The sequence below is a fragment of the Capra hircus genome, chromosome 10, assembly GCF_001704415.2.
Source record: "Capra hircus breed San Clemente chromosome 10, ASM170441v1, whole genome shotgun sequence".
NCBI lineage: Eukaryota > Metazoa > Chordata > Mammalia > Artiodactyla > Bovidae > Capra > Capra hircus.
In genome coordinates this window covers 82,205,208-82,233,046 of record NC_030817.1, presented here as the reverse complement: position 1 = coordinate 82,233,046, position 27,839 = coordinate 82,205,208, and the positions used below count along the sequence as shown (strand labels likewise).

General features: G+C 43.2%; 1 protein-coding gene across 14 annotated transcripts; it reads right to left on the bottom strand.

Moving 5' to 3' along the window:
• On the bottom strand, positions 485–27,172 carry PARP6 (poly(ADP-ribose) polymerase family member 6). 14 transcript variants are annotated; one of them, XM_018053550.1, is made up of 24 exons: positions 26,887–27,172; positions 25,443–25,697; positions 23,355–23,561; positions 22,642–22,719; positions 21,563–21,657; positions 21,074–21,134; positions 20,754–20,844; positions 20,232–20,298; positions 17,643–17,792; positions 16,502–16,712; positions 15,891–15,944; positions 14,258–14,353; positions 13,861–13,953; positions 12,802–12,927; positions 11,461–11,526; positions 10,438–10,505; positions 9,119–9,167; positions 8,758–8,870; positions 7,975–8,047; positions 7,202–7,271; positions 1,908–1,987; positions 1,456–1,519; positions 1,200–1,284; positions 490–865 (listed from the first exon to the last, which is right to left on the bottom strand). In XM_018053550.1, the coding sequence occupies exons 3-24, from the start codon at positions 23,355–23,357 to the stop codon at positions 763–765; spliced, it is 1,896 nt and encodes a 631-aa protein (XP_017909039.1). In that variant the 5' UTR covers positions 23,358–23,561; positions 25,443–25,697; positions 26,887–27,172; the 3' UTR covers positions 490–762. The 14 variants fall into 14 exon arrangements, 9 of the variants coding, with proteins under 9 accessions (XP_017909039.1, XP_017909040.1, XP_017909042.1 ...); XM_018053551.1 differs by having other exon boundaries at positions 25,443–25,694; positions 26,887–26,955; XM_018053553.1 differs by having other exon boundaries at positions 8,758–8,867; positions 16,562–16,712; positions 25,443–25,694; positions 26,887–26,954.

Sequence of the window (27,839 nt, the reverse complement as noted above, 5' to 3'; positions counted from 1 at the left end):
TTTGTTTCATTAAAGGAAACTATTTCCTTATGATCTCTTTACAGATTTCAAGTTAGAGAGCTGTCAGCTCTCCCTCCACCTCCCTTATCCCAAAGAAATAGCTGGGAGGAGGAGGAGGTAGAGAGTAGGGCCCAGCCACCAAGATATAGAGCAAAGGTGAGGATAGGTTTTGTGCAGAAAACAGAGGTCCTAATGATAGGAAATCTGAGCTACTGTGGCCTCAATGGTCCTTTTAAATCTTGAAGAGTCACCAGTGGTATTCTGTATCATTCTCAGTTTGTGTCATATGCATAAGTTTCCTTTATCTAATCCGTTGAATAAAATGTTGACAGATCTATAGGATACTATACTAGATGGACTGAGCTTTGACTCCATCCAACATAAATAGTCCCAGCCCCCGTGATGTTCCACTGTCCCCACCCCTACCCCCATTTGGGGGCTTGGGGCAGCAGGTGCTGGGCCAAGGCTAGTCAGACCACAGTGATCATATCCAGTCCACAGCACCTTCCATTTTATTGTTTTATTTACAAACAGGGTGAAGTCAACTGGGAAAATCGGGGTAAGGAGTCAGTCTGGGCCATCCAAATGTGGAGTGGTTCCTGGGTCAATCTCCACCATGAAGGCCGCCTCGTCTATCTTTTTCCTGCCCCTCGGTAATGGCCCCTTGATTCCTCAGGGCAGACTTGTCTGCTGCTCCTGAGCCCTTTTATGAGGGCAGATGGATCCTGGGGGAACAGGGGTGGTACGAGGGCTGGGGCCCCCTCAGTTTGTGTAAACCTGAGTTCCGATCACACGCATGATTTCCTTCTGTATCTTGGGGTCCTGAGTATTAATGTTGGCATCGCCCACCTGACCATCCTCATATCTGCCAAAGATAATGCAAACGTGAGCATAAGAGGGAGACCAATCCCAGAATAATGTCAACCCATGGACCTGCATTTAGGGGTGTGGCCATCCCATCCTAGAATCAAAACCCTTTCTTGCTACTCTTTACGGTGGAAGAGTTTACCTAGTTTCCTCTAAACAGCCCTTGATTTATACCCATCCTCATCCTCCAAGGGGAAGTCCCAGTTCCGGCTCTACTCAGGTAGCCAGGGACAAGTCTCCAATAACAGAAACAGACTTTCCCAGCAGTCCGTATCATTGTGCTCTCACCCTCACTTCTCCAAGTAATTCCCAAGGTGCCCTCCTAGACTTACACAAAGAAGAACCGTGTGCAGACATGGTCGGACACAGGGCACACCCAGATGTTCCCATGCTTCTGGAGGTCCTTAGATGTAATCACTGGGAAGAGAAGGGCCAGAAGTTATAGGTATAATGCTTGGGTCAGAGAGTCCAGGCACAGAGGGGAAGGAAAGATGCTTCAACATCACCCTTGGCTGGATCATGTGCTAAAGTAGCACCTGAAATGAAGGTTGGGCACCCACAAAAACAGGGACTGGGTGAGCCACCTACCTTCACAAAGTGCTATACAGTTTAGATTCCGACTCTGCAGGAACCTTGACTGAATGGATCGGGTCTAGAAGAGGAGAGAGAGCCAGGTAGATGGTTACAGCTTTCCCTAGAGAGGTGATTTAACTGGTAGCAGTTAGGGGGGTAGGGATTGGGATATCCTGGGCTTCCAGCCACCTCCCCAAATTTCTGATTTTCATAATCAGTCTGGATGAGTCCATCTTTACATTTTCATGTTATTGGATTTAATAAACTCAGTTTCTATTCTCATACTCACGACTGAAGCTACAAATGACTCTGGAAATGGGTTCCTCTTAGAATGTATCTGATTGCTTGAAATGATCTATAAGCCACCCACCCCCATCACTACCAATGTTTCCCCATCCATCTCTGTAGCCTCAACTTATCCAAGAGGAAGTGTCCTGCCTCAGTCGAACAAAGGCAATTAATAATACCTGGGGGATGGTATTCATTCTGTTGTATCTCTGGACGAGCTCATCTTTGGAGGGCATCCTATGCTGTCCTTTTCCCATTCCTGTCACAGAAAAACAAACCAGTTCATTCACCCATTCCTTCATCAAATATTTACTGAAGTGCCTACTATGTGCCAGGCACTGGAGCTAGAGACAGCTGGTGACACAGCAGTGCATAAAGCAAACAGTCTATCTGCCCTCACCGAATTTAGCAGGAGATGACAGGAAAGGAACAAATAATCGTGACACAGCATGGTAGGGGTTATGATGGGGAAATGCAGAGTACTGAGTGAGCCCGAGGAGGGGAACTAGCCTAGCCCACAGGTTTGAAGAGGGCTTCCTGGTGACAGCTAGACAAAGAACTATAGAATTAGGAAGAGTCAGCTAAATGAAGAGGAAGGACGTGTCCTAGGCTGAGATAACAGGATACGAAAGGCCTGGAAGAAAGACACAGTAGTGTACCTTAGTTTGGATGGAGCATAGTCAATGGCAGAGAAGTGATGAGAGATGATGGGGAAGAGGTAAGCTAGGATAAGATCAAGCAGGCCTTGTAGGCCATGTTAAGGCAACCGGAGTTTATCCTGAGAACATTAGGAAATCACTGACGGATTCTAAGATAGGGAGCAAGAGGTAAAATGAGCAAGGAATGAGGGGCCTAGGAGAGTGGTGACATCAACATTTCAGGTCCGATGCCAGGCTGAGTTAAATGAGTGGAAAGAAAGCAAGCAGAGCAAGTCAGATCTGCTGCAGTTTCAAAGCTACATAAAAACCTCTGACCAGAGTCATTCAGACTAAAGGGAGAAAGCAGAACAGGTAACTGATGAATAGTTTTCCACAGGTAACCAAAATGGCAACTACCCTGAAGAGTCCTGCTTCCTTCAGAAAGTCTTCCCAGACTTGAGGAAGAAGAGACAATTTACTTGCTTTCATCTTATCTAAATCCATAAATCCTCCACCATCCTTAACCCTCATTGAATAGCCCTGTTTATAACATTTAGAGACTCACTCTGGACTCTTCCTATTTAGATATGAAACAGTGCTTGTGGGCCCCTATTCCCAACTCTTTCTGTCCCATGATTAGGACTCCAGACTCTGTATTCGGCTATATCACAGGCCCAGCCTTATCCCAGTAAGGGGTGAGTCTCTGTATGTGTGTATGAGACCATGAGACCAGAGAGGGAGATGAAGATGGGAAATGATGCTATCACTGCAGACCAGAAGCAGGGGCCCTTCTCTCATCAGTCCACCCCGGCACTATTACGACTAACTCCACTCTGCGGCAAGTCTTGGTTTCGTGGTAACCATGGTATAGAAGCAGGGATGATAACTACTGGACTGACATTCTTCACGACTCAGGCTGTCAATTCATCATGCACTCACACTGAAGCCCCATGACAGATTTATGGCTTGAATAAAAGTTAAGGTAACGAGAACCTCAAGATTTGAACTGCCTATTTCTTTCTCCTATAGGAATCCCCACCATTCTCTGTTTCCAACTTCTTCATTAGCCTTAACTAGGTTTAGCTCTGCATCCAAACCTGATAACCTTCTCAGCCTGCGTATTTCAGTGCATGGTTCTGAGTAAAATTCCCATTTAGGTTCTACCTCAGAGGTTGAGAGAACAATCTGATTTCTATGGCTGGTCTTAGAGATGGCCCTTATGATAGAATTCAAATCTTGTTCCATCCCAATCCTGCTGTGCACTGTCCTGACTGTAATAACCCCAATCATCTTCTCTCAGTTTCCTGAGACCAGACACACTGAGAACCTAGAGGCCAGAATACTCCCTGGTTGCTTGGTGTGCAGAGTATGTACTTGGACAAGTTTCTAAACATGACTAAACAAACAGATGGAGCTTACCATCTCTTTTCCTACTCTCCCTCATTTTAACCTGCACACTATGGCCAAGTCTTTGGAGGCTCCGCTAGTCAGATGAATGCTCTCTATTTACAATGACCCCTCAGAAGGCACTTGGATACCCTGAGGGAAAATACAGAAAACTAGAGCAGAAAAGGGTAGAAGGAAACATACAAAGAAGAGAGAGTTAGTTATATGCTAGAGGAACTAAAATAAGTCAGACATTTACCCACGTCCCATCCAGAGTTAGAGACTCTCACATATCCATGGGGCCCTCAGAAAATCAGTTATTCAAGCAAAGCCTGCCCTGTCAGTCCAATATAATGATAAGAACTCTCTCACATATCCATGGGGCCCTCAGAAAATCAGTTATTCAAGCAAAGCCTGCCCTGTCAGTCCAATATAATGATAAGAACGCTGGCCTAAAAGTCAGGAGAACTGGATTCCAGTCCTAACTCTGCTAGTTAGATCTGTTTGACCCAAGAAAGTCATTTGACTCTTCTGTGTATCTACTTTATCTGAAAAGTAGTAACAGATTGAACAAAATGACCTATAGCTACAAGAGAAAAACACAGTATTTTTATCTATAATCAAATCAACCTTTGGAGGGAGAAGGATGGTGCCATATGACGTTTTTACATAATCAGTAAATAAAGTTAAGAAGTCAATAGAGATTCCTAGCTCCATGTGATAACCAAAGGTATTCAGGCACTCAGTAGTAAACAAAGGCCAATGGGAGAGGAGAATAGGGAGAAAACAGACAACAAATAAGAATTTTGTGGCCACCAGAAGCCAGGAGACTCACTGTTTAGAATAAGGAACTAATCTGAGAGAAGCTTAGGCTGGCACAAAGATAAAAATTGTGGTCTCTAGACAAAGCCAAAAGACTACCCAAACCCACCCCCACTTTGGACTCCAGGCACACAGAATAAGATTCATTCACACATTCAGTAAATATTCACTGGGCACCTATCCTTTGTGGATTGCTCACAGACATACTATCATTTGTTTAAGAGGACAATGAACTAAGAACAACGTAAGAACTAAATCCAAGAACTAAAATATTATCAGTGACTTACATCTAAGTGCTCCTAACCCTATCCCAATATCTGCCTCCACTTGGGAGATATCCACTATTCTGAAATTTAGACTGTTATTTTTCTTCTTTTTCCTTTAGTTTTATCACACACACAGAGCTAAATAATTTTGTTTACTTTTGAGCAATATAAAAAAGGCAGTCCTTTGTCTTGCCTTTTTTCAATTCAACCATTATTTACTTAACATTTTTTCCATGTTGCTGAATGCCACTGTTGGTTCACTGTCGTTGCTGAATAATAATCTATTGTCAGAATAGATTATGATGTACTTATCCCTTCTCCTGATGATGAGTATGAGTTTTTTTCTAAGATTTGTTGTTGCAAACAATACTATACACCCTTGGGTGCACATATTCAGAAATGAAAATGTTTGGTTGCAGGGATAATATTTCTCAAGCTTTATGAAATGTAACACCAAACTGTTTTCCAAAGTGGTTGTACCAATTTATATTCCACAAGTAGTACAAGAGATCCTGCTGATCTACAACCTCCGGTATAATCAGAGGTCTTACCGGACTTTTAGGTATAGGTGCTAAATGGTATGTCATTTTGGTCTTGCCTTTACTTCCTTGATTAATAGAGGCTTAGTAGCTGCCCATATTTTTGGTCATTTCTTCAGTGACTTGCCTGTGTTATTTGCCTTTTTATTGGATTATCTTTTTCTTATTTGCAAGAATTTATAATGTACTTTTATTACTCATCTTTTGTAGTTATATGTGTTGCAAATGTCTTCTCCTAGTTTGTAAGCTGCCTTTTTATTTTAAGGTGTCTTCTACAGAAGCTTATAATTTTAATAAAATCAAATTTACCAATCTTTTATGATTTGTAATTACATCTTTTTGTATTCTCTGGATGATTCTGTTTAAGATTAGGATAATGTGTTATTTGAAAGTTTGACTTAAGATCCACTTGTAAAATTACTTGATTTGGCAAGGATTTTGTTCTGTTGTGAAAAATTTTAAGCTACTATTTCAATGTCTTTTATGTTAGAGCTATTTAGGTTTTCTATATTTTCTTGAATCAGTTTTGTTAAGTTACATTTTTCTAGGGATTTACCCATCTTGACAAAGTTTTCAAATCATCTGCAACAAGTTGACAGAATTCTATTAGCTTTTAAAATTTTGGGACTTCCCTGTCAGTTCAGTGGTTAAGACTCTGGGCTTCCAATGCTGGAAACGCAGGCTTGATCCCTGGTCAGGGAACTAAGATTCCACATGCCGTGTCGTGCAGCCAAAAAAATAATAATAGTAATAAAAAGTAAAAATAAATAAAACTTTGCTATATCTATAGTTATGTTCCCTTTTTTATTCACATTATTTAATGCTGCTCTTTTTCTTCTTAATCAATCTACCCAGGTTTATCTGTTTTGTTAGTTCTTTTAAAAAACCCTCTTTTGGTTTTTTGGGGGGGCCTGTCTATTGTACCTGTTCTTATTTCATTAATTTTGATTCTTATTTATATTATCTCCTTTCTTCTTGTTTGTCATTAGAGACCTTTCTATTATAGTTCTGTTATTCTGGAGCTAAGTGTTCTTATTTTTGTAACAGTTACATTAATGGAGAATACTAAATCTATAAAGAATCTAGCACTGGCCCCTTCATATGGTAGACATGTGACTATATGGTGGCTTTCTCTTATACAAAGACTATACAGAACCCGAACTAAAAAAGACTAAGAAGAACTCAAATATAAACTTTAAACAATGAGAAAGCTAAATCAGATTTCTTTTCTGAGCTGGACAAAGTGGGACTCATCTCCTAACTAGAATCTGAATGTTGCTCATACCTTATCTTTGGAATAAAATGCTTCCTCTTGCATTCAATGTGACTAATATAATAGTGTATAATTACAGACAGTTTAAATTTTAAAAGGTGGTTGACAGGCAGGAGAACCATGTCTCCAGAAATGTAAGCCAGTGGAAGGGACTCAAGACTTCAAGTGCATTCATATATCAACTCACATCCACGTGTGCACATATATAGTCCAACAGGCTATTGTCAGCACCAAAAATGTGTTCTACAGAGGGCCTAGAGTCATCCCCCAGTAATTCCTTAACCCATTCCTAGGGCTAAGGTCCCACAATGAATGGTTTTATTCATGGAGAAGAGGATACCTACGAGAAAGGGAGATAATTGGCCTCACCATACAAATAATCTAAATTCCTAACGAAAGGAAAAAGAGAAAGATTACGTATCCATGACTGGGGAGAGAGCTGACACAGACCAAGTGTCCATGATGGGAAGAGGAGACAGCATAGGTTTATGTATTCACAAAACGGATGCAATGTAAATAGAGTCAATGTGGCCAGAGATTATTTCTTACCTGAGTATCCAAAGGAAATACTGGAGATGGGGCTCAGGTAGATGCCTTTGCCATAGGCTGCTCCATGCAGCTTGCAGGGAAACACCAGGATGAGCAATATGAGCCTGGGCCCTCCCATGGCTGTGTATTAGGCAGCCACATGGCTTATCCAGCCCTCTGTCCCTCCGTTTAATCTTCTCACTCATTCAGATAACTTTAGGTACCTACTCTTGAAAAGCTGATTAGCTGAAAAGTGGATGCAGGTTAACCCTTTTGCCTATGAAATACTAGATACTGATGCCTTGGAGAGTGATGAGTGGCATAGCCACTGAGTCAGTCGCTCAGAATCCATGCTCCTGCCGTAGGCCTTGGTACATATGTAGATCCCTGCCCTCTAAAAATGAATACAGAATAGGCAGCCAGGAGGAGGAATAATAATCATTCCTTGGAGTCTTGCAGGACAAAGAAATAAGTCTCCTATTTTAACTCTCTGACTGAACAGTCACATATATTGAAAAGCTCTAACAGGTTCATTGATCACAGTGATTGCAATCAGCAATTTCTATTTCTGCCTACAGCTATATTCCCACTCCTAAAAACACTCCTCAGGTCAAAATACAACCACCATATTCATTCTATACATATAGTTTCAACTTCCTCCCTAGGAAAGCCTCACAGGAGGCTAGGTTTGAGGATGCTGAGGCAAACACAGTTGAGTACTTTACAGCAGACTTCCCCGAAATGAGTGGGGCAGGGAGAAGGCGGAGAGAAAGAGAAAAGGAGCACAGCCTCACCTGCAGTTTGGTGTAGGATGCATTGACCAGCCCATTGCGCAGGATTGAATGCCAGTTTTCAATGTGGGACCCACTGTAAGGCAGTGTAGAATACATGTCTCCTCATGGAATGAAGTTCCCAAGTAAATTCCAAGACTGCCACTCCCACCCATTCTCACACACACAGCACATGAAGATGGACACAGATAAAGCTAGCGATGGACATGCACACGGATATAGTTACAGGCATGCAAGATGTGTTTGCGTATGGCTAGCCCTTACATCTTAATATCCAGGCCTATCTTCTCTTCCACACTTCAAACAGTCCCATCCTAATCCTCAGCTGCTGGTTCAATATTTTCATTTACCTATCATCCTGATATTTCAAATTAAACAAATTCATCTCAAACTCAATGAGTTTATCACTTATCCCAAGTATGGCTTCCAATCATGACTTCACATCTCTTTTAAGTTACTCTTAATCTATTTTTTTCTCTCTTCTCTCAAAATCAGGCATAAATTGCTGATTTTCTTCAAAGCAGTTTTCAAATCTATCCCTACCAATCTACCTTCAACCACATCTTTTTATATGTAAATGTCATTCTCCTCAACTATATCCTAAATAGCTTAAGATTAAAGACCATATCTTAAGTATCTTTATCCTCTACAGCACCTACCACAATAGCATTTAATATGATGTACATAAGTCATACAAACTCCTATTCCTCAAGTGAACTTGCCACCATCCCCCCATTTTTTTTTGCCTTATCCAGCACCCAGCCCCAGCCCTGCCCCACTCCTCACTGGAAGGCAAAGGTGCTGCCGTAGAGCTTCTTGGCGGTCCGGAACCGAGCCTCCTTGGCAGGAGGGCTGCTCAGCAGGAGGAACTGGTGTGAGGTGTGCATGAACTTCAGCTGCTGCCCAGGGTGGGGGTGGGGTCAGGAAAACAGAGCAGAAATGGGAGATCAGGGAGGGAAAGGTTGGGGATAGGGAGTAAATTAGGCTTGTACTGACCCCAAATAAAGGAAACATGCATTGGCCCAAAGACTAGTGTTGATGGACAAGTCTAACCAGGCAGGTCTAGAACCAATGTGATTAACTGGTTTGGAGCCCCCCCTTGCCCCTCACTAGAAATTCAGAGTTTAGACGGAGAATGGTCACTTACCCTGCTGAGAGGTAGTTTGACAATGTGCGACCTGTTGCTAGAGATGATCCTAGGATAAAACAGACAAAAAAACAAAAAGGACAGAATAAACATGTGGTTAGACCATTCCAAACAAAGCAGCAGCCTTGCTCTGCCCCTTGGAGAATAAGCAAGGATTCCAGGGTTGTTTGAACTGTGAACCCAGGACACTATCCGATATTCCTGTGGGTGGCAATGCTTGTGTATAAAAATGTAAAAGAAGTTACTGACCAGAGACCAGCTAGTTACTGGTTAAACAACAGATGAAAGAAAGAGAGGGGTGGGAGGTGGGCTGCTACATCCAGGCAGAGAAAAGTAAAGAACAAAAAGAAGAACGTAAGAGGTCAGCTACCAAAGAAAATCAGAGAGGTGGGTCTGTGTTAGGATGGTGACAACTTACATTTGGGATTTAGAAACTTAGCACAGGGGCTCAGGAGCCATCCTATCTGAGCCCAGAGGAAGGCTGAAGGCTCTCAGAGATGGGGGGAATGGACAGTTATTATCTGAGCTGCAGAAAAAAAACAGAAGAAACTAGAAAGAACTTCCTGAGAATTCAGGGATATATTGGCCTGTATGTAGGCTGAACTCAAGAGGACAGGAGAGAACAAAGGCATAAGCCACTGAGGACTCAGCAAGGGGGCATCATCTCTTATAGTGGCTATCTGGTTGTTTGTGTGCTTCACTCATGTACCTGTAATGCCATTCTGAACGGTCTATGCCTTGTCATTCCTCATGCTAAGAGGGAGCATGGTGCACTGAAAAAGTACTAATATCAAAGGCTGACCTGACAGAGCAAAACACGCTAGAAAGGGAAAGCTATTCCAGGAGGAGAGAACAGAAATCAAGGCCGGGGTGAAGGGAAGTAGAAAGGAAATTCAAGGTCAGGACCTTCACTCAGAGAAGGGAGTAATAGTGCTCCAAGCCTCTGGACAGTTAACATCAACAGGGAAGGGCTTGAGATAGAGAAAGGGAGTAGAAGCAGAGGGACATCTCTGCACGCACAGAAAATCTAATTGAAATGAAGTGTTAATTCCTATAGGCAAGCAGCACTCAGAAACCTACTGGGAAATAAGAAGCACTAAAGAGAACCTGAAACATAGTCTTAGAACTTGTGGGTTCTTTGTTGGATCCCAGTTCCTAGCCAAGCCAGGTGTATCAATAAAACCCCAAGAAAAAGCCACCATAATATGTATAATCTTAGGAACAATGCTGAAACCACCTCTAAGAGAAGGTATAGGCTCCAGGTCTGATACTATGCCCCATTCCCCCAACTGCTGAAGGATAAACCATTCTACTCATACCACTGCAGGAGAGGATGGGCCAGGGGATCCAGCTTGTCCATCTGCTTCTTGATTTCCAGATACGAGCCCTGTAAGACAAAGGCCGTGAGGTTATCTCCCAGAAGAGGTGGGAGCCCTCCCACTTTCCACAGGTTATCAGGGCCCGGGGCAAGGTAGGCACTGAAGACCACACCAAACCAAGAGGAGATGGGGTTCCCACCCTCAAGGACCCGTCAGGCTGGGAAGACTCATAAATAAATATGGAAATGACTGAAGATGCTTACAAAACAACATGCAGGTGGGTCTCCCTCATTTTATGCAATTCCTACAGCCCTAAAAAGTTGATTATAAATCAAAAAAAATAAATAAGTAAATAAAATCAATGTGGCAGAAAGACCAGGCTAAGGAATCCTGTGGTAAAACTACGTAAAACATAAAGAGTTCTTCTGACAAGTAAATCATCCCTCCTAGGTGTATGTTATGTGTTCATCTGAACTGTGATATATAGGATTTGCTGAGAAGAGGCCCACCTGTAAATGTGAGTACAAATGAATGTCTATTCATGCAGAGATTGCAGACGAGGGGTGGGGAAGTCTGGTGAGGGACAGCCTTGAGTCAAAGGATGGTCACTGCTCCATGTGGCTGCCCCACCCCTAGAAGGATAGAAGATGCAGGCCCCTGGGTCTAGTTCCTTACCTTCAAGCCCCCCTCCTCACCCTCCCAACCCTGGACAGAAGTCCTTCCCTAACTTCTCTAGTGCCCTAAGAATTATGAAAAAAAAAAAAAAAAAAAACATTAAATAGGAACAACTTGTGAAGGAATTAGCAGCAAAGGTAAAGGTTGAGAGAGACATAAGGAGTGAGAAATAGGAGTAACAGAGCTAACAAACCAGAGAAATAAGACTAGGAAAGCTAAAGAGGAAAAACTAAAGAGAATCCTGTGAGGAGTTTGAGTAACATCTCTAAATCTTCACTCTACTCCAATGAATTTCAAAGAATAGGGCACTTGAGTGGGCAGGCAGGGGACAAGCAGAGGACAGAATACCTGGGTCATCTCCCGGATGGACATCACACTATCCAGAGCTTTCTGCAGTCGCTCATAATTCTTCTTCTGCGGGGAATCAACAGGGAAAGAAGAACCAGGTGAAGAAAAGTGGGAGAGAGGAAGATGTGATGAAAGAGGGCCACATGTACAAAAGAAATCTAGGCCCCAGGGAAACAGCATAGTATGTCATGCAAAGAACACAGACTTAATGCCAAGAAGTTCTAGAATCATGTGCCAGTTCTTTCACCAGCTGAGAGTAGTAGGAGTAAGTTCCTTAATCCCTCAGAACCTCAGTATCCATCTATATAAGTAAAGATAAAAAATCCTCACTACCCTCATAGGGTTAGTTAAACTGAAGATTAAATAACAGGTAAAGAACCTAATACAGTGCCTGACACACAGAAATGAGCAACTGTGAAGCACTGTGCTGGGTACATGTAATGGTTATTTCAACAACTGTCAACTGTGTCCTTTGGGAAATGAAGTGCCAGACATTTAATTGAACATTATTCTAGGTATATATGTGAAGGTATTTCGAGATGAAATTAACCTTTGAATGGCAGACTGAGTAAAAGAGACTGCCATCCCTATTCAGGTGCCTCATCTAATCAGTTGACGGCCTGAACAGAACAAAACAGCTGAGTAAGAGGGAACTCCTCTGGCCTGACTGCTGGGACATTGGTCTTTTCCTGCATTCAGACTAGAATTGAAAAAATCAGCTCTTCAATCTTGAGTCAGCTGGCTTTTGGACTGGAACTTACAACATCAGCTCTCCTGAATTTCCAGCTTGCCCACTACTCAGCCTGGTATTTCTCAGCCTTCATAATCACAGGAGTCAACTCCTTACAGTAAATTTCTTTCTCTACATATCTCCTATTGTTCTATTTCTCTGGAGAACACTAAGTATTATAATATTTTATATAAATTATGTCTCATTTTTATAATAATAGATATTATCCACTTTTTACAGATAGAGAAATTGAGGTTCAGAAAGGTTAAGTGATCTGCCTAATGCCATTCAGCTAGGGAGCAGCAGAACCTCAAGTGGAATCAAGGTCTGTCTGGCTTCAAAGTCTGTATTATTCCAACGTAACTAATATTAATTTATCTCCCTGTCTTCTGAGAAACTCAGAAGTTCACCTTATATTATTAGTTATGTTTAGTTACTTATTCACTAAACAGTGAACTCTGAGGGTTCAGGAGCTCCCAAGAAACAAGCGTGCCATTTCTTCTGTCCCCTTATTCCAAGCTGTTGTGTGCACTAGAATGACGCCTATAGTCTCGCACTATCTTTCACCATTTCTGTTCCTTAGTCCTGACTTTCTTCCCAAGCAACTATACCTTAGGGTTAAAGGCCAGAGTCTTGGGATCAGTGGGGTCCACCACAGAGGGATAAGGCTCAAAGATGATGCTCTTTCTAGGGGACTCCAAAGCTGCCCTACACATGGCCACCAGCAGATCCACCACCTTAGGAGAAAGGAAAGAAAGGGGACAAAAGCTGAACGATTTCACAGGGCTGGGAGTTGCACAGTATCCAGCATAGGTCTACCTTCCAGAGGCACTCGGTATTTCTCTATAAAAGCAAATATGAGGGACAGACTGGGAGTTTTGGATTAGCAGATGTGAGCTATTATGTATAAAATGAATAAATAACAAGGTCTTACAAAAATCACTTTGCTGTGTAGCAGAAATGAACACATGAAAAAAAAAAAGAAATGAACACATTATAAAGTCAACTATATTTCAATAAATTTTAAAAACCACAAATGTTTTGATTTTTTTATTAGAAAATACAAGCTTATCATAAAAATTCAAGAACAATGTTTAAAAGAATGATTAAAAGAAGATAAAAAACATTCCCTTACCCCCAAATCTCATTCTTCACATTAACTACTACAAAGTTTGATGTATATTTTTCCAGATATTTTTACTAAAGAAATTGTTATTTTATCATATGGGCAAATTTTAAAGAATTATACACAGTTATATTTTATTTATATATGTTATAATTCTCTATCCATAAATAATATCTATATAGTATTTCTACTGTAAGAACAAACCATCATTTCTTTAACTGGGCCTTGTACAGATGGGCTTGTATCTATTTTTTCTTGTTTCAACTATTATAAACAATACTAGGGAATTCCCTGGCAGTCCAGCAATTAGAGGACTCTGAGCTTTCACTGCCTACGGCATGGGTTTGATCCCTGGTAGGGAACTAAAATCCCACAAGCCATGTGGTGCGGCCAAAACTTAAATAAAACATTAAAGAAAAAACCACGACAGTGAACATCCTTACATAGGAAAGCATTTCTGGAGATTAACTTCCAAGCAGTGAAGCTGCTGGGACTCCCCGCCGTAAAGGACCCCAATTCCCCAGCAGCTCTCCCTCCCCCATACCTCCGCTCCAGTGGCCACCTCCTCTGCAGCTCCGGACATGACTCCCAGCGTGTAGAAGGAGAACACACACAGCTCACGAGTACAGACGGCTGGCTGAATGGACATATTAAAGAGATGGTGGTGGCAGGAGGTGTGCAATAAGAAGGTGTCATAGGGCAAGAGGGACATTTCTGACCTCGGACAACTCTAGACTGATATTCACATATCCTCATCTTTCCTAACAGGACTGCTAAGACTTGTTTTCAGAGAAAAACTATTATTTCCAGAGTCTCAGGGAGTATGGACAGAATTCTACCTTTACCACAGATCCAAGAAGAGAGGAAAAATGGAGAGATGAGGGACTAATGGTCCTTAGCTAAGGCTGTAAGAAAGAGGGTCACAAAATAGAGGTGTATACCTTGAGCATGGACCCATTCTGGAAGACATGCTGCTCATCACATACAACACAGTACTCATTCAATGTTGGGATTCTCTGCTCTGCATATTTCATGATCTGGGGAGAGAAGATATTCGATTAAGTCTTTTTTTGGAAGTCAAGACCCAGATATAGGAAACAATCTGAACTTCCTTTCTATTACTCTCCTACCTCCCAGCCCTGTGCCTAAGGTAGACTCTATTCTTGGGTCCTGCACTTAATTAAATCGATAGCCTAACTCTGGAAGACTATATATTATAACGAAAATAAGACCAGCCATGGTAGAAGAATTGGGTTAAGAGTCCCCCTTCTACTACTTAATACCATATATAACTTGGGGCAAGTTAACTTGAGCCTTGGTTTTTTCATTTACAAAATGGACATTACTCACTTTACAGAAGTACTGGAATTAAAGAGATGATTTCTGTAAGAGTATTTCATAAACAGTAAGAAATACTAATCAAACTATTAATATTATTTTCAGTAATTAGATGCCCCCATCTAATTACAAATGAGTTGAGTGACAAATGAGTTGAGTATTCAGTCCATGATCAGATCGCGGCAGGGGTGGGAGGTGGGGTGGGTGTGGTGCTGAGAAGCCATGTTTAACTACCTAGGACAATCACCCTGTAAAATGATCAAGACCACAAATAAAACTCTGATGGGAAGAAAGCACAAATTCAGAGCACATGCAGCAATATCCTAAAGTATTTTTTACACAATCTGTCTTAAAAGGCTTTCACAATCACATATACTGTCTGTATAAATTAAATTGTTCCCATTTCACAAACTTTCGAGATCGTAAATGGACACGCAAGGGCTTTTGTTCATTCATTTAACACAGATTTGTTGAATGCCTACTACATCCCTAGCTCACTGAAAAGTATCCTTTATTATTCAAAACATAAAACACTATCCTCTCAGACCCTATAGTCCAACAGGGGAGATGTAGTATGTATACAAATTAACTACAATTCAAGGCAGCATACAGTACCTGACACATTAGTGCTATATAAAACAGAAAGTATCAAAAGAATTCAGTGAGAGGAAACACACTTCCAGCTAATACATTTCAAGTAACAGAGAAGGTTTATGAAAAAGCTGGCATCTGACACTTGGTTACAACAGGCAGTTATAGGGAGGAATGCCAGTAGAGGGAATGACATGAGCAACGACATTGGAGGCGCAAAAGTGAACCCATGTCAGGAAAATGAAGAGGTTTTAAAAAGAAGCAAATGACCAGTAGCAGCTAAGCACTGCAAGTTTGTGAGGAAAAGTGAAGCCCACTTGAGCAAGGATGTGGAGGATTATAAGAAAATCAGTGTCAATTCTTCTCTTATCTTGGCACCAGTGCACTTAAAATTTGCGGTGCATCATTTGGCACTTGATCGTAAGTGGTATATAAGCATTGTCTTCCCAATAATGCTATAGGCTTCTTAAGGGTGGGAACTAGGCCTTTTCTCCTATTCACAGAACACTCAGTATAGTTATCGAAGCAGAGCAATTAAGGAAATGAAATGTTTGCGAACTGACTGAAGAGCTGGGAGATGTTAAGGGATCAGATGGGTCAGAAAACAGTGGAAAGGCTTTGGAATGAAGCTTTGGACTTGATTACCTGGACAAGGAATCCATATTCCAGAGTGGGGATGTTCTTGCAGTGACCACTGACCTGATGAGAGTAAAAAAAATAATACGGCTTCATGAACCTCCTAGGAAGCTGGTGACTTCCTAGAAGGAAGAAACACCTCCTAGAAATACCTCACTCATGCCCATTACCTAAAATTATCCTGAAGTAGCTAAGTCCTAACTCTGATCAGTCTAAGTAATTCCCAAGCTGCAGAGAAAGACCTTTAGACATTTTTGGCAAAGGCTCTTAAAACAGGATCACCTGTCCTTAACCCTTTTCAAGGTAGATGTAAAACATTTGTAAAGTAGCTGACTATTAAGTTCTAACCACAACCTAACAAAATTAAACATAATATCTCCCTGGGATGCCCAACCCCAGACTCTGCTCCTTGACATACTATCAGAGAAGCTTGCTAGACTATGTAGGTATAAATTCACAACTATTAAAATATGTGTTCTATTCTACTGATTCATGGTTCATGCCCAGATTTGGTTTATGATGCCTGGACAACCAGACTCCCACTCCATTTTGAGAAGCTGTATTCCCTCACTTCCCCTCCCACCCTCTGACACCAAGTCAAACCCTCCTCAGCCATGTACCAAAGGAGAGGTCCGTGTTGGGGGAGGGAGGCCCACGTGCTGGGGACACAGGAGACCTGCCTGGGGGCTGGGAGGGTAGCCAAACACCTCCACTTTGGGGTTCTTCATGGTGCAGGAGATGGAACGGTTCATGAGGCGTCCAACTCGAAGGTCTGGTACACCCAGTTTGCCTTTCAGCATGGAGTCCTGTATGATAGGGAAACTGGGAGACCTGAACAGAGAGCAAAGAAAAGTGATGAAACTGAGGATTCAGTATGAGCCCTAGAAGCCTGGAGGGTCTTCCCTGGTGGTCCAGCAGCTAAGACTCTGCAGGGGGCCCTGCATTCAATCCCTGGTCAGGGAATTAAGATCCCATATGTCATACCACACAGCGAGGTTAAAAAAAAACCACTATCCAAGGAAAGTTTCATTGGCTCAAACTATCAAAACAAATACATCACTACACGTCAGGTTTTACGTCATTAAAGCCTGGGTCATTCTCTACAGCATCTAAGGAATGATACCTTGGAAAGGATACCTGTTTCACTTGCTCAATGTGTGTGTGTGTTGTCTGTATTATTATATATGTGATTAAACTACTAGGTAAGAAACAGGTGGACCCCAGAGAGCCTAATGTCTGACTGTCAATCAATACTGGTACCTGGAAAGCTACAAATCTGGGTTTGTATTTGCCTTTGGGAAGATCAGAAGGCACAGAGAGCGGGGAAGTGGGGGAATAAAAGTCTGGGATCAAAGAATGGAGCAATACTTGTTTCCAGAACCCAGGTAATAAATCAATGTCCCCTTTCATAAGAGCAAGGGGCTGGGGCCTATTAGCTCTGCTTCTGTCTCCTTATGATAGGGAATAAGGGTGAGGGTCAAAGAAAGGAGAGATGGAGAAATCAGTATATGTTTCTCCAAAGAGACCCCATGCACTAGATACTATATTTTACATAAAGGACAAGGTATGACTACTGGGTCAGGAGAGGAAGGGTAAAGACACATAGGGGACAGGATCATGTGAGTGGTATTAGTAGTTAAAGGTACAAAATTCAGAGGACCTAGGGAGAGGACAGAAAAGTTTACATAATCAAGAAGGTGGGATGGGGCTTAGAATAGATCAATGTGATTAGAGACAGCCAGCTCATGGAGAAACACTTACTTGGGGATGGGTGAGAAGATGCTGAGGCCAGCTCGGAACTTCTTGATGGTACCGCTTGTCTTGAACCAGCTGTGCCTCTTCTCCTGCTGGGTCTTTAAGAAATCGTTGCTGAGATGTTTCCATTGTTGGGATGTAAACATACCCAGGATTCTAAAGAATCACAGAGGAAGAGACTTAGAAAGCTCAAGCAGGGGAATCCCAGGTCAAGAAATAAGACTATGAAAGACAACTAATCTAAAATTCAGGCTTAGGGACTGCAAAGCTAGTTGGTTTAGGGAACTGTGTTTGTCTCAAGATCCCTCTGATATAATCTTAGCACATGGATATGTACTGTTCTAAACTACCTCTTGACCTTAGTGGGTAAATTCCCACTCTCTTACCTAGTCTAATGGACCAGAAAAATGCTTAGATGCTTTGCCTTTACAGGAAGATCTCAAACATGAGTCTTCAAAGGCTGTGAACCTGGCAATTTACTGCCAAGAAGAGCTATACCGAAAGTGAAACAGAAGTGGTAGAATAGAGGTGAGTACTACCCTTGGCCTTGTGAATAGTGAAGAAAAGGACAAGGAACCCAAAGGGTACTGATACTGTTAGGCAAAACATTACAGCCTCAGATTTATGGTTTCCAACTTGACTAGTCTTGTCAGTTCTTTTACTTGTCCTTGATCAGTTCTCTCTAGTATTACTCTATTATTCTAAATCCTTATCACCTTCTTTAAGCTAACTATACCTACAACTGAGAATCTTTCCCCTCAACCGAGAAAACTGGAGCCATTGATATCATCTTCCATGATCTGACAACCTTACTACAAAATCTATTTCCATTTCCACCCTCACTTTGATCCCTCCATCCTCTGGAGACAAGCTGACCCTCCTCTTAAGGATCAATTGCTCTAGCTGTACTCTGGATCTCAGCCCCTCTGCAGGGACTTTGATCTGGCAATTATTTCCTTTTCCTGTCAGTTCCTTTCCCCACATCTACAAAAAGTTCCAAGTTTCTTTATTTCAACCTAGCTACCTCCTAATCCTCATCCAAATTTCTTAATCCGTACTTCATTGTTTTTACTTTGTGGCCAATCACTCACTTCTCCAGAAAACTGACTATATTCTGGTTTCCACCTTCACCATTTCACTACAACTGCTCTCACCTTGATGGTAAATCCAACCGAAACTCCTAGTTCTCCTCTTACTCATCCTCTCTGGCATCTGGCCTTCCTTGTAGAAATGTTCCTCCTTGCATTCTCTGACACTGTTCTCTTCCCATCCTCCTCCAAGCTCTCTAACCTACCCTCAGTGTTTCTTCTTTCTCTACTTGGCATTTTTTTCTGGGTTAAAGGGTGTTCTGCCCTTGACTTCATTTTCTTCTCATTCTATCTAGCTCTCCTTTGACATTCTCATATTCTACGCTGGATGCAATTCTCACCTGTACACTGCAATCTGTCTTCAACCTGTACCTCTCCTGTAAGTATCAAATCTACATCTCTCTCTATTGAGCAGCTCCACTGAATATCCCAAAGCTACCTTTAAATAACATATTTAAAATGGAACTATCTATCTTCATCCCACAAACTTGTTCTTCTTCTTAAATTCTTATTTAAATGAGGGGAATTACAATTTACCCAGACATCTAGGTTGGAAACCTAAGAGTAATATTCCTCTATTCCTTGCCTCTTATCATATACAACATAACCAAATCAGTCTTCGAGTCTGACTTTAAACATTGCAAATCTTTTTAGTCTATCTCTTGTCTGTACTCATATCTACAGTCATACTTTGGCTCATCATCTCACGTGTGAACTTCTACGAATGCCTCTTACTAAAACAGTTCTGGCCTCTTGTCACACTCCTTCTATCTATGCTGCACAATGCTACCAGAATGGTTTTTTAATAATTAAACCTGCCCATATCCTTTCTTTGCCTAAAACCTTTCAAAGCCCCCACTGCCTACAAAATAAAAGCAGAAGATCCTTTCTGATTTTACAATCCCTACATATGTTGCCTCATGTGACTGCCCCTGCAAATGTTATTTATTCTCAGAGTCTGTCTACATGGACAATCCTTATCCATCCCTAAAAACCGTTAATCATCTCCCTTTCATATTTCATTCATGTAACTACCACCAGACTGACTGACACCTTTCTCTGTGTTCTTTCTAAACTTTACATTTTCACTTGTATTAGAACAAGTATACACTGGACTATATTTAGAACTTGATTGAGTTCACTTCTCTTTATATACCAAATACTTATTTAGCAAAGTGCTCAGTACATTTAGTAAACTAAAACTGTCCAAAATCCTAGGGCTCTACTCTGAGGAAGTGTGATGAGCATAACTCTAATTCCAGGGTTATGTTTTCCTTTAAATGCTAAGTAAATGCTAGTAATGCTCTCACCTCCAGGAAGCCTCAAGGGCACATACCCCGGAAACACAAGCTCCCCCACCTAACCATAAACTGGACTCCCCATATTAATTTTAGTCTTTCTTGGGCACATGTCAGAAAGACACTTTTGGAAAGAAACATTCAAGAGTCTGCCTGTCCTCTCTCTCTTTCCCTCAAACATTCATAACCAGAAAGATCAAAGTTCTTACTTTTTCAACTGAAGACCCAGCCCAAATCCTTCTTTATTTGATGGCTGGAAAACCTCAATTGACGGTTCTGCAAAGAGAAGAAAAAGCTCCTACTACATATACATGTCTATCCTCCTGGGAGTCCAAAGCCCTAGTTCAGTGGATTAGCTTCCTCAGATTTCAAGAGTACTCTAAACAATAAAGGTGGAAAATGAAAACCTCTGAGGCAGAAGGTAGATTCTGGGAACTGTCTGACCAATTTCAAACATCCTCAACTTCTATAAGGAAGCTGAGGAGACGGGGAAGAATAAGTAATATTGAGGAACCAGAGAAAACAAGCTCATTAACCAAGAAAGTCTTTAAGGCATGACTATTAGGTGATAGGGAATGAAGATAACAGTGAGAGAAGACTGAAAATCTCCTACCAATGGCCTTCAGATTACACCAAAAGGCTTTGTTCCTAGTTTTTCTCTATCTCAGTTAACTTAGAACATTGTATTAGACTAGTCAGAGCACGCAGATGCACAAGGTCACTGCCTTTACCCGGTCCATCAAGGTACTGGGAGAGAGAAAACCGCAGCCTCAACACAATAGGTTCTGTCCGGAGGACCTTCCAGGCTGTAGAAACTTCCTCCTACAAGAGTAAGGGGAATGGTTTCTAGTTCAGCATCAGAGAGAAATGGACTTTGAAGTTTTCGCTACATGACACACACATGCACGCAGTACTATCTGCTGATGGTCTAGAGATAGGCACAAAGTATACGCGCTTCAAATATAGCACTTGGGAACAAGACTCCAGGCCTATGTGGCAAAACCCACAAGCTCAACTAGACCTGCTGTTGGCAGGTACTGGCATCACTTACATCCAGGAAGCTGATGTTGATGTGGAGGTCAATGTCCACGTCATCGATAGTTCCATATTCTCTATAGAGATACAGGTGATCACATGTGAGACTCATTAAGGGAGAAAGAAGGGAACAGAAATTGAAGTGGAAAGAGAAGTGAGCCTGGGGATAAGGGCGAGGGAAGGGTGAGAGGAGGCTCTGTACTTAGCTACAACCACTTTTACAACCAGAGCCTTTGCCAGGCCACAAGCCCTTCTTACCCCAAGGTGAAACTTCAGGCTAGAGGATCTAGGATAAGAGGGAACTTCTAAGAAAAGTGGTTATACTCTCCTCATTGCTCCTGTCAGCCTACCTTAAATATTCTGAGCAGCTCTCACCATCATTAGGCTCAACGCTTATGGAAGTCCACAGACCCCAGCATCACACCGTAAAGAAAAAACCTCTACTCTTTTAGCAAGTCACAAAGAAGTGGCTGAGCCTCCTGCCATCCCTGAAGAAGAGCCTCACCTGATGGATACAGAGTTCTCACTGTAGATTTCCTTCACAGCTTCAATGTCTGCATCTAGCTGTGGGTGCCGATATAGGTCAGCTGCACAGCTTCCCTGAGTCAGCAGCAAAGATGGAGGGAGGAAGAGAAAGAGGAAAATGGAATATGAAGAAACATCAGGAACAGGGAAATCAAACTATAGCAACACATGCAAGCAAAAGCTGCTTTATGAAAGAGTTCTTGGTGGTGGCCCTAGCTGGGGATTTCACTGACAGACGAGTCACCCCTATCAGCACTCTAGGAGGTTTCAGTCGACTAAATGCAGGTTCTGCTTAAGGAGTTCGCATCCTTAAGACTCAGCTTCTCTCAACCTTGACCAGGACTCTTTAGGTATCCCTCCTACGAGAACTCAGAACAGGCTGAAGAGTTCAGAATTTAACTCCGATTGCTTCTGTGTGCAGCGTCCAACATTTCTGCTCAGGATCATGCCCTGGGCAGTGACAGCACTGAACAAACACTGGTAGAAGAGTCTTAAAAAATTTGACCCTAATGAATGAAATGACCCCTGCTGGCTAGTGAGGGAACAGTCAGAAAATAGTTTCCAACTAAGAATGGCACCCCACTCCATTACTCCTGCCTGGAAAATCCCATGGGTGGAGGAGCCTAGTAGGCTACAGTCCGTGGGGTCACTGAGGATCGGACACGACTGAGTGACTTCACTTTCACTTTTCACTTTCATGCACTGGAGAAGGAAATGGCAACCCACACCAGTACTCCTGCCTGGAGAATCCCAGGGACAGGGGAGCCTGGTGGGCTGCCGTCTGTGGGGTCACACAGAGTCGGACACAACTGAAGTGACTTAGCAGTAGCAAGAACCTATGGCTAAACTCCATGCACAGAGGGTGTAGTTTATACTGGAAAAGATAAGAGTTCCAGGCAAGAGCAAAAATATGAGATTAGCTCTGACCAGATATTCCTCAGATCACACTGACACTATATCTTCACCTCTGCTCCAAAATAATCTCTTCCACTCCTGACGTATCCAGAAGAAAGTATACATTTAGACCATCCAACATGGGTTTTGGGGCTGTAATCTCACCTGAACTCCATAGAGAAATTCCTCTGATTCATTGTCTCCCTCCGAATCATCATCATTCCAGAACTGGCCTTTGATGTCCTGATGATGAAACAAGAAATAAGGGTGCCTGGTATCTCATGGAACAGAGTGGGGTTAAGATAAGATAGGAAACAGATTTTCACAAATGAGAGGTCCCTTGGGATAGAATAACTGAGGCCCCAGTCCCTTTGCTGCCTTCCCTTGACCCTTTGGGGACATCTCAGTCTTTTCCTGAATCTGGTCATATCCATGGTCTAGCACTGACTTGCTGGCACAGAGGAAAACAATAGGGAATTTTAGCCTTCTTAGGTATCGGGTATGATGACTGAAGCTCTAGTAGCCAGTGGTGGAGGTATGCAGAAGACTTCAATGTCAAGGTTGATTCTCAGGCATATCTAAGCTGGCCTCTTCTGGATCATTACCCAAGGCAGCTCTGAAGCTGCTAGTGAGACACCTCGCTCTTTTGTCTCCTAACTCCCTTTCTATCCCTTCAAGTATTTAACTCTCGCCTTCCTTCCCAAGAAAACTCCCTATACACACACCAAGTAATACTGTTTCCATGCCCCATCTCCTTCCTTTAACTTCAAGTAGCCACCCTATCTTCCAAAAGGGAGCAGAGGGGGAAGGTGAGGTCTGCAATTTGTTTCATCTACCCGCTGGACAATCAGTTAGAAAGGTGGGCAGTGAATTCTCACCATTGGGTCAGTGGGTAACACACACTTCTAGGTCAGTGCTAGGCAGCACCCCTCCATACCACCAGTTGAACCCAGGCCAACGAGATGGGCATTTAGGAGGCCAAAAGAGGAGACAACGGTTGGGAGGGGGGTGGCGATATCAGGGGCTGACTGGAGATCAGCTGAGGAAGGCAGGATCTGCTGTTGTGGTGCTAACAAGTCACTGTCCTGCAGAAAGTAGATAACAATAGATCTCATCAGCACTTAACAGCTGGGTGGCATGTACAAAAGCACACGTTTATGGGTACACTTTTATTATACATATGTATAGACACTGATACATAGAAACATACTTGCATGCATGTAGACACACTTGCAAACACAGTTCTTTAAAGAGAATGAACCATGAAAGTACTACATGAACATGAGACACTACTGCCCTCCAGCTGGAGAGCTGTGACTGAAGCAAGTCCCTGCTCTAGCAAAACACTGTATCAACTCCTGAAGCCAAAATGATGATGCCAGGACCAGATGCTATGCTATGCTATGCAGTCAAGTCAGTTCATTTTAGAATATTCTTCATAGAGTCAACCACCATCAGAAGCAAACACTTTTAAAAAAATCTTTATCCCCAGTTATTTCTCCAAATTGAGTGTTTATCTCGTATTTAAAACCAGTATCCTTAGGAGCCTTTCTATAACAATCATAGCTAAGTTGAAAAGTCTCAACAACTCTGACCATTTTCTGGTAGACAGTCTGAGCTGTCATAGCCAAAATAATGCCCTGGACTCCTCTTGGAACCTACTCCCCCCAAAATGTAATAACTATCTGAAGAAATGCTCAGAAAAACACTGACTTCTAGCCCTTGTGCAAAATTAAAAACCACTGCTTCTTGGCTTTTTATTTATCAGTTTCATCCACTCCAACTTTAAACAGAGGTGTTCTTGATCTTTAACATGGTTCTTTTGCATCTTAAGTATCTAGATCAGTGGCTCTCAAGTAAGGTCTGTGAACTGGCAGCATCAATATGACCTGGGAACTTGTTTAAAATGTAAATTCTAAGATACCCTATTGAGACCTACTGAATTAGAAACTCCAAAGATATAGCAATCTGTTTCAACAACTCCTCCAAGTTATGCTAAGAACCACCATTCTAAATCCTTGTGTGTTCCAAGGGCCTGTGGTCTGTTCCTCAGATACCAATGTAAACCTGTAACTAACCCAGTATGGTGACATAAAGCACAATGCCAGGGAAAAGATCATAGCAGTCCTTCAGCTAGCAGGGCTGTCTGACCCATCAAAAAGAATATGCAAAAGGAAACTGCAACTAAAGTTCTTAGAGAAGAAATGGCCTGATATCTGGGACTTGCTTTAAAATACAACTCAAGCACAAAAGGCAGAAGGGGCATCAAGGTGGGGAATAGGTGAAAAACACATGGCAAAGTGATGATTACTGATGAAGCTAAGTGATGAGTACATAAGCATTTCTTATACTCTCTACTTTTGTGTATAGTTGGAGATTTTCATTAAAAAAAAAAAAAAAAAATCAGAGACTACCCTTGGAAGGGCTCTCCCTAAAAAGTTAACTCTAAATAAGAACAGGAAGATTATCACTAAGACTTCATAAATGCCTCTTTGCTGTTCTTCAAACATCAAGCATATTCCCACCTCGGAGCCTTTGTCCCTGCTGGTCACCCTTCTTGGGATGCTACTCACCCAGATACCCACATGGCTCACTCCTTTACTCTTTCAGATCTCCGCTTGAAGGTCACCTTGACTATCCCATATAAAACAGCAAAACCCCAACACACAATATAGTAGCACTCTCCATCCCCCTTCCTTGCTTTAATTTTTTTCACAGCACTTCCCACACTCTGATGTACAAAATGTTTGTTGTATTTATCTCCCACCAGAAAGTAAGCTCTATGGTGGCAGAGGCTCTGACTCTTTTCATTGTCTATATAGTCAGTCCCTCAACACATATTTACTGAATGAATGAACTGTCTGCTGGAGACCTAAGCCAAACGGGAGATACATACAAGAACTTAAACACAACTACACAGACAAAAGTCACACTAAAATTATTTTAAAGAGCAAGACTCCATTCACCTTCAACAGTAGCTGAGAACCAGAACATGAAGATCTGGGGGCTGGGTTTGTGAGATTTGAAAATAAACAGTCAGGTGCTGATCTGGATGATCACAGAGAAATAAAGAGGGAGGCACTAATGTCCAGCCTGGGGCGTCTTGGGCTGGGTGGTAGGATGATGGCAGCGTGGGCCAGAAGTACCAACTTTCACAAGCTCTCTGTCACTGTAGAAGAAAACTTAGTCTCTCTCCAAGGGTTGTTGCTGCTTGGTTTCTGCTGTTATCATAAGGATAAAAAGATAATTCAGAGGGTATTTTTCCTGTCCGGGGGAAAAAAATAATTCAGAGACTACCGTCTTTTTCAACCCAGGCTGCTTCAGTGAAAGGGACTCCCACTTTCAACTCTCAAAGCTCATTCCTCTGAGAGATGGAGAAAAGGTTTAAATGATGAAGAGTGGCAAGTGGGGAATAGTGGGAAGTTATCTAATTCACAGAATTACATTTTAAACAGGAATAAGCTGGAAAGATAGTGTTTTTCAAAGCTTTCACGTTACATATGAAAAAAAAATCAGGGGTAGAGAGGTCAAGCAACTTGCTTAGGTTCAGGCAAGTGGAACTGGGACTTAGGCACATTTGACAGGTTCCACTCACATCCACTCTTCCTGTGATGTGGTCACAAGCAATAAAGGGAGCTGCTAATGAATTAAGGAATTAACTTATCTAAATGAGGTAAAGAAGGGAACCTTTCAAGAAAACCCAGGCCAAATACAGACTGTGTGAAGAGCGCCCAGAGAAGGGTGTCTGTCGGTCAGTACTTCGGACGACAGCAGAAAACACGGAATTTGCACGGGAACTGGCCATATGTAATTAAGCCTTAAGTCCGTATCACAGAAGTCGTGGCCGACGTCCACGGGCGCTTCTCGGTGTGACAACTTTATACCCAAAGAAGCCTCCGACCTCAACGCTTAAACTCTGGATTAGGCTCCCACCTTCGTGGTCCTGGGCAAGGAGGTTACTCCGCTCTAGAGCAAGTGCTCCACCCGGGAAGCCTAGGCCACGGAACAAAGAGCGCGGCGGCGAACTCACGGACCTAACGCTTTCCCGGGCACGCGGCGGAGGGACGGGCCGGGGTGAGCCCCCGGACACTGGCTGCCGCCCGCGCTTCCAGAACAGGCCGTGAGGCCTCCCTTGGGGGGAGCTGTTGGACCTCTTCTCCGTATTCCTCTGGAGACCCCCGACACCTGCCTCCCGGGAAAGCGGCTCTGTGCCCGATCTGTGTCGCTAGCCACCCGGCCTTGAGCGAAGCCTGTCAAGCCCAGGAGGGCCCCTCAGAGCCACCCGGTCCAAGCCCCTCACTTCATCAGCCCCGGCCGAGGAGAGGCGGGCCCCGCACCCTTTCCGCGGCCCGCCCGCCCCGCCCGGTCCCGCCGGCAGCCGCCCCACAGGCCGGCCTCGCGAGTACTCACGGCGACCCCGGGCCGCGCGCGGCCGCCGCCGAGGGGACGAGCGGCCCGGGACGCCCCGCGGGGGCGGAGCTGCAGGCCAAGGGGCGGGGGCCGGGCCGGGCGGGCGAGGTCGCGCGCCCCAACGCCTCGTCGTTCCGTCACGGCGGCGCTGAGCCACTTTGCGCACGCTCGCGCGGCGGCACCGCGGCCACGTGGCCCGCTCGGAACCAACTGCCAAGCGGCCTACTCTGGGCGCGCCCCCGCCCCCGACTCCAAGCTTGGGAAACCTGCTCAATGGCCGCTGGTTGGGAGGGGGTGCGGCGCGGGTGATGGCGCCTGCGCCGTGGGTCAAGCAGAAACAAGAGGCGCCCCATCGGGTCCGCGGAGGGTCCTCTATAAACAAGACTTTGCGTGTTTGGCGCCTCCTGTGGTTGGGAGGGCGGAGGAGGGAACGCATTCCCGGCTCTTCCTTGGAGCCAGCGCCGCGGATACAGATTGAGATGGTTCCCCTGAGACTCAGCTGACTCCAAGAATCTCTAGTTTGTAACACCATTCTTAAGCTTAACTATTTTGCTCCCCCCGGTAGCTATGATAGACTAGAACGCACTCTGGCCCTCTATTTAGACAATAGAGGATTCAAAGCTTGGTTTCAGCACGTACTGATTGCTCAGGCTTGTACCAAGACTTTTACTTTCTGAATCTTAGTTTTCTCATCTGTAAAGTGGGGACAATGGTATCTTTTTAATGGGGCTGTTGTGATGAGGATGAAATGTGATGGTGTGTCGAACCATATGAATGTGCGGAGTATTTGACCCATTATATTTTACCCAAACAGAAATTTCATATGGTTCAACCTAACACATATAACTTATATGCAGAGTACATCATGAGAAATGCTGGACTGGATGAAGTACAAGCTGGAATCAAGATTGCTGGGAGAAATATCAATAACCTCAGATATGCAGATGACACCA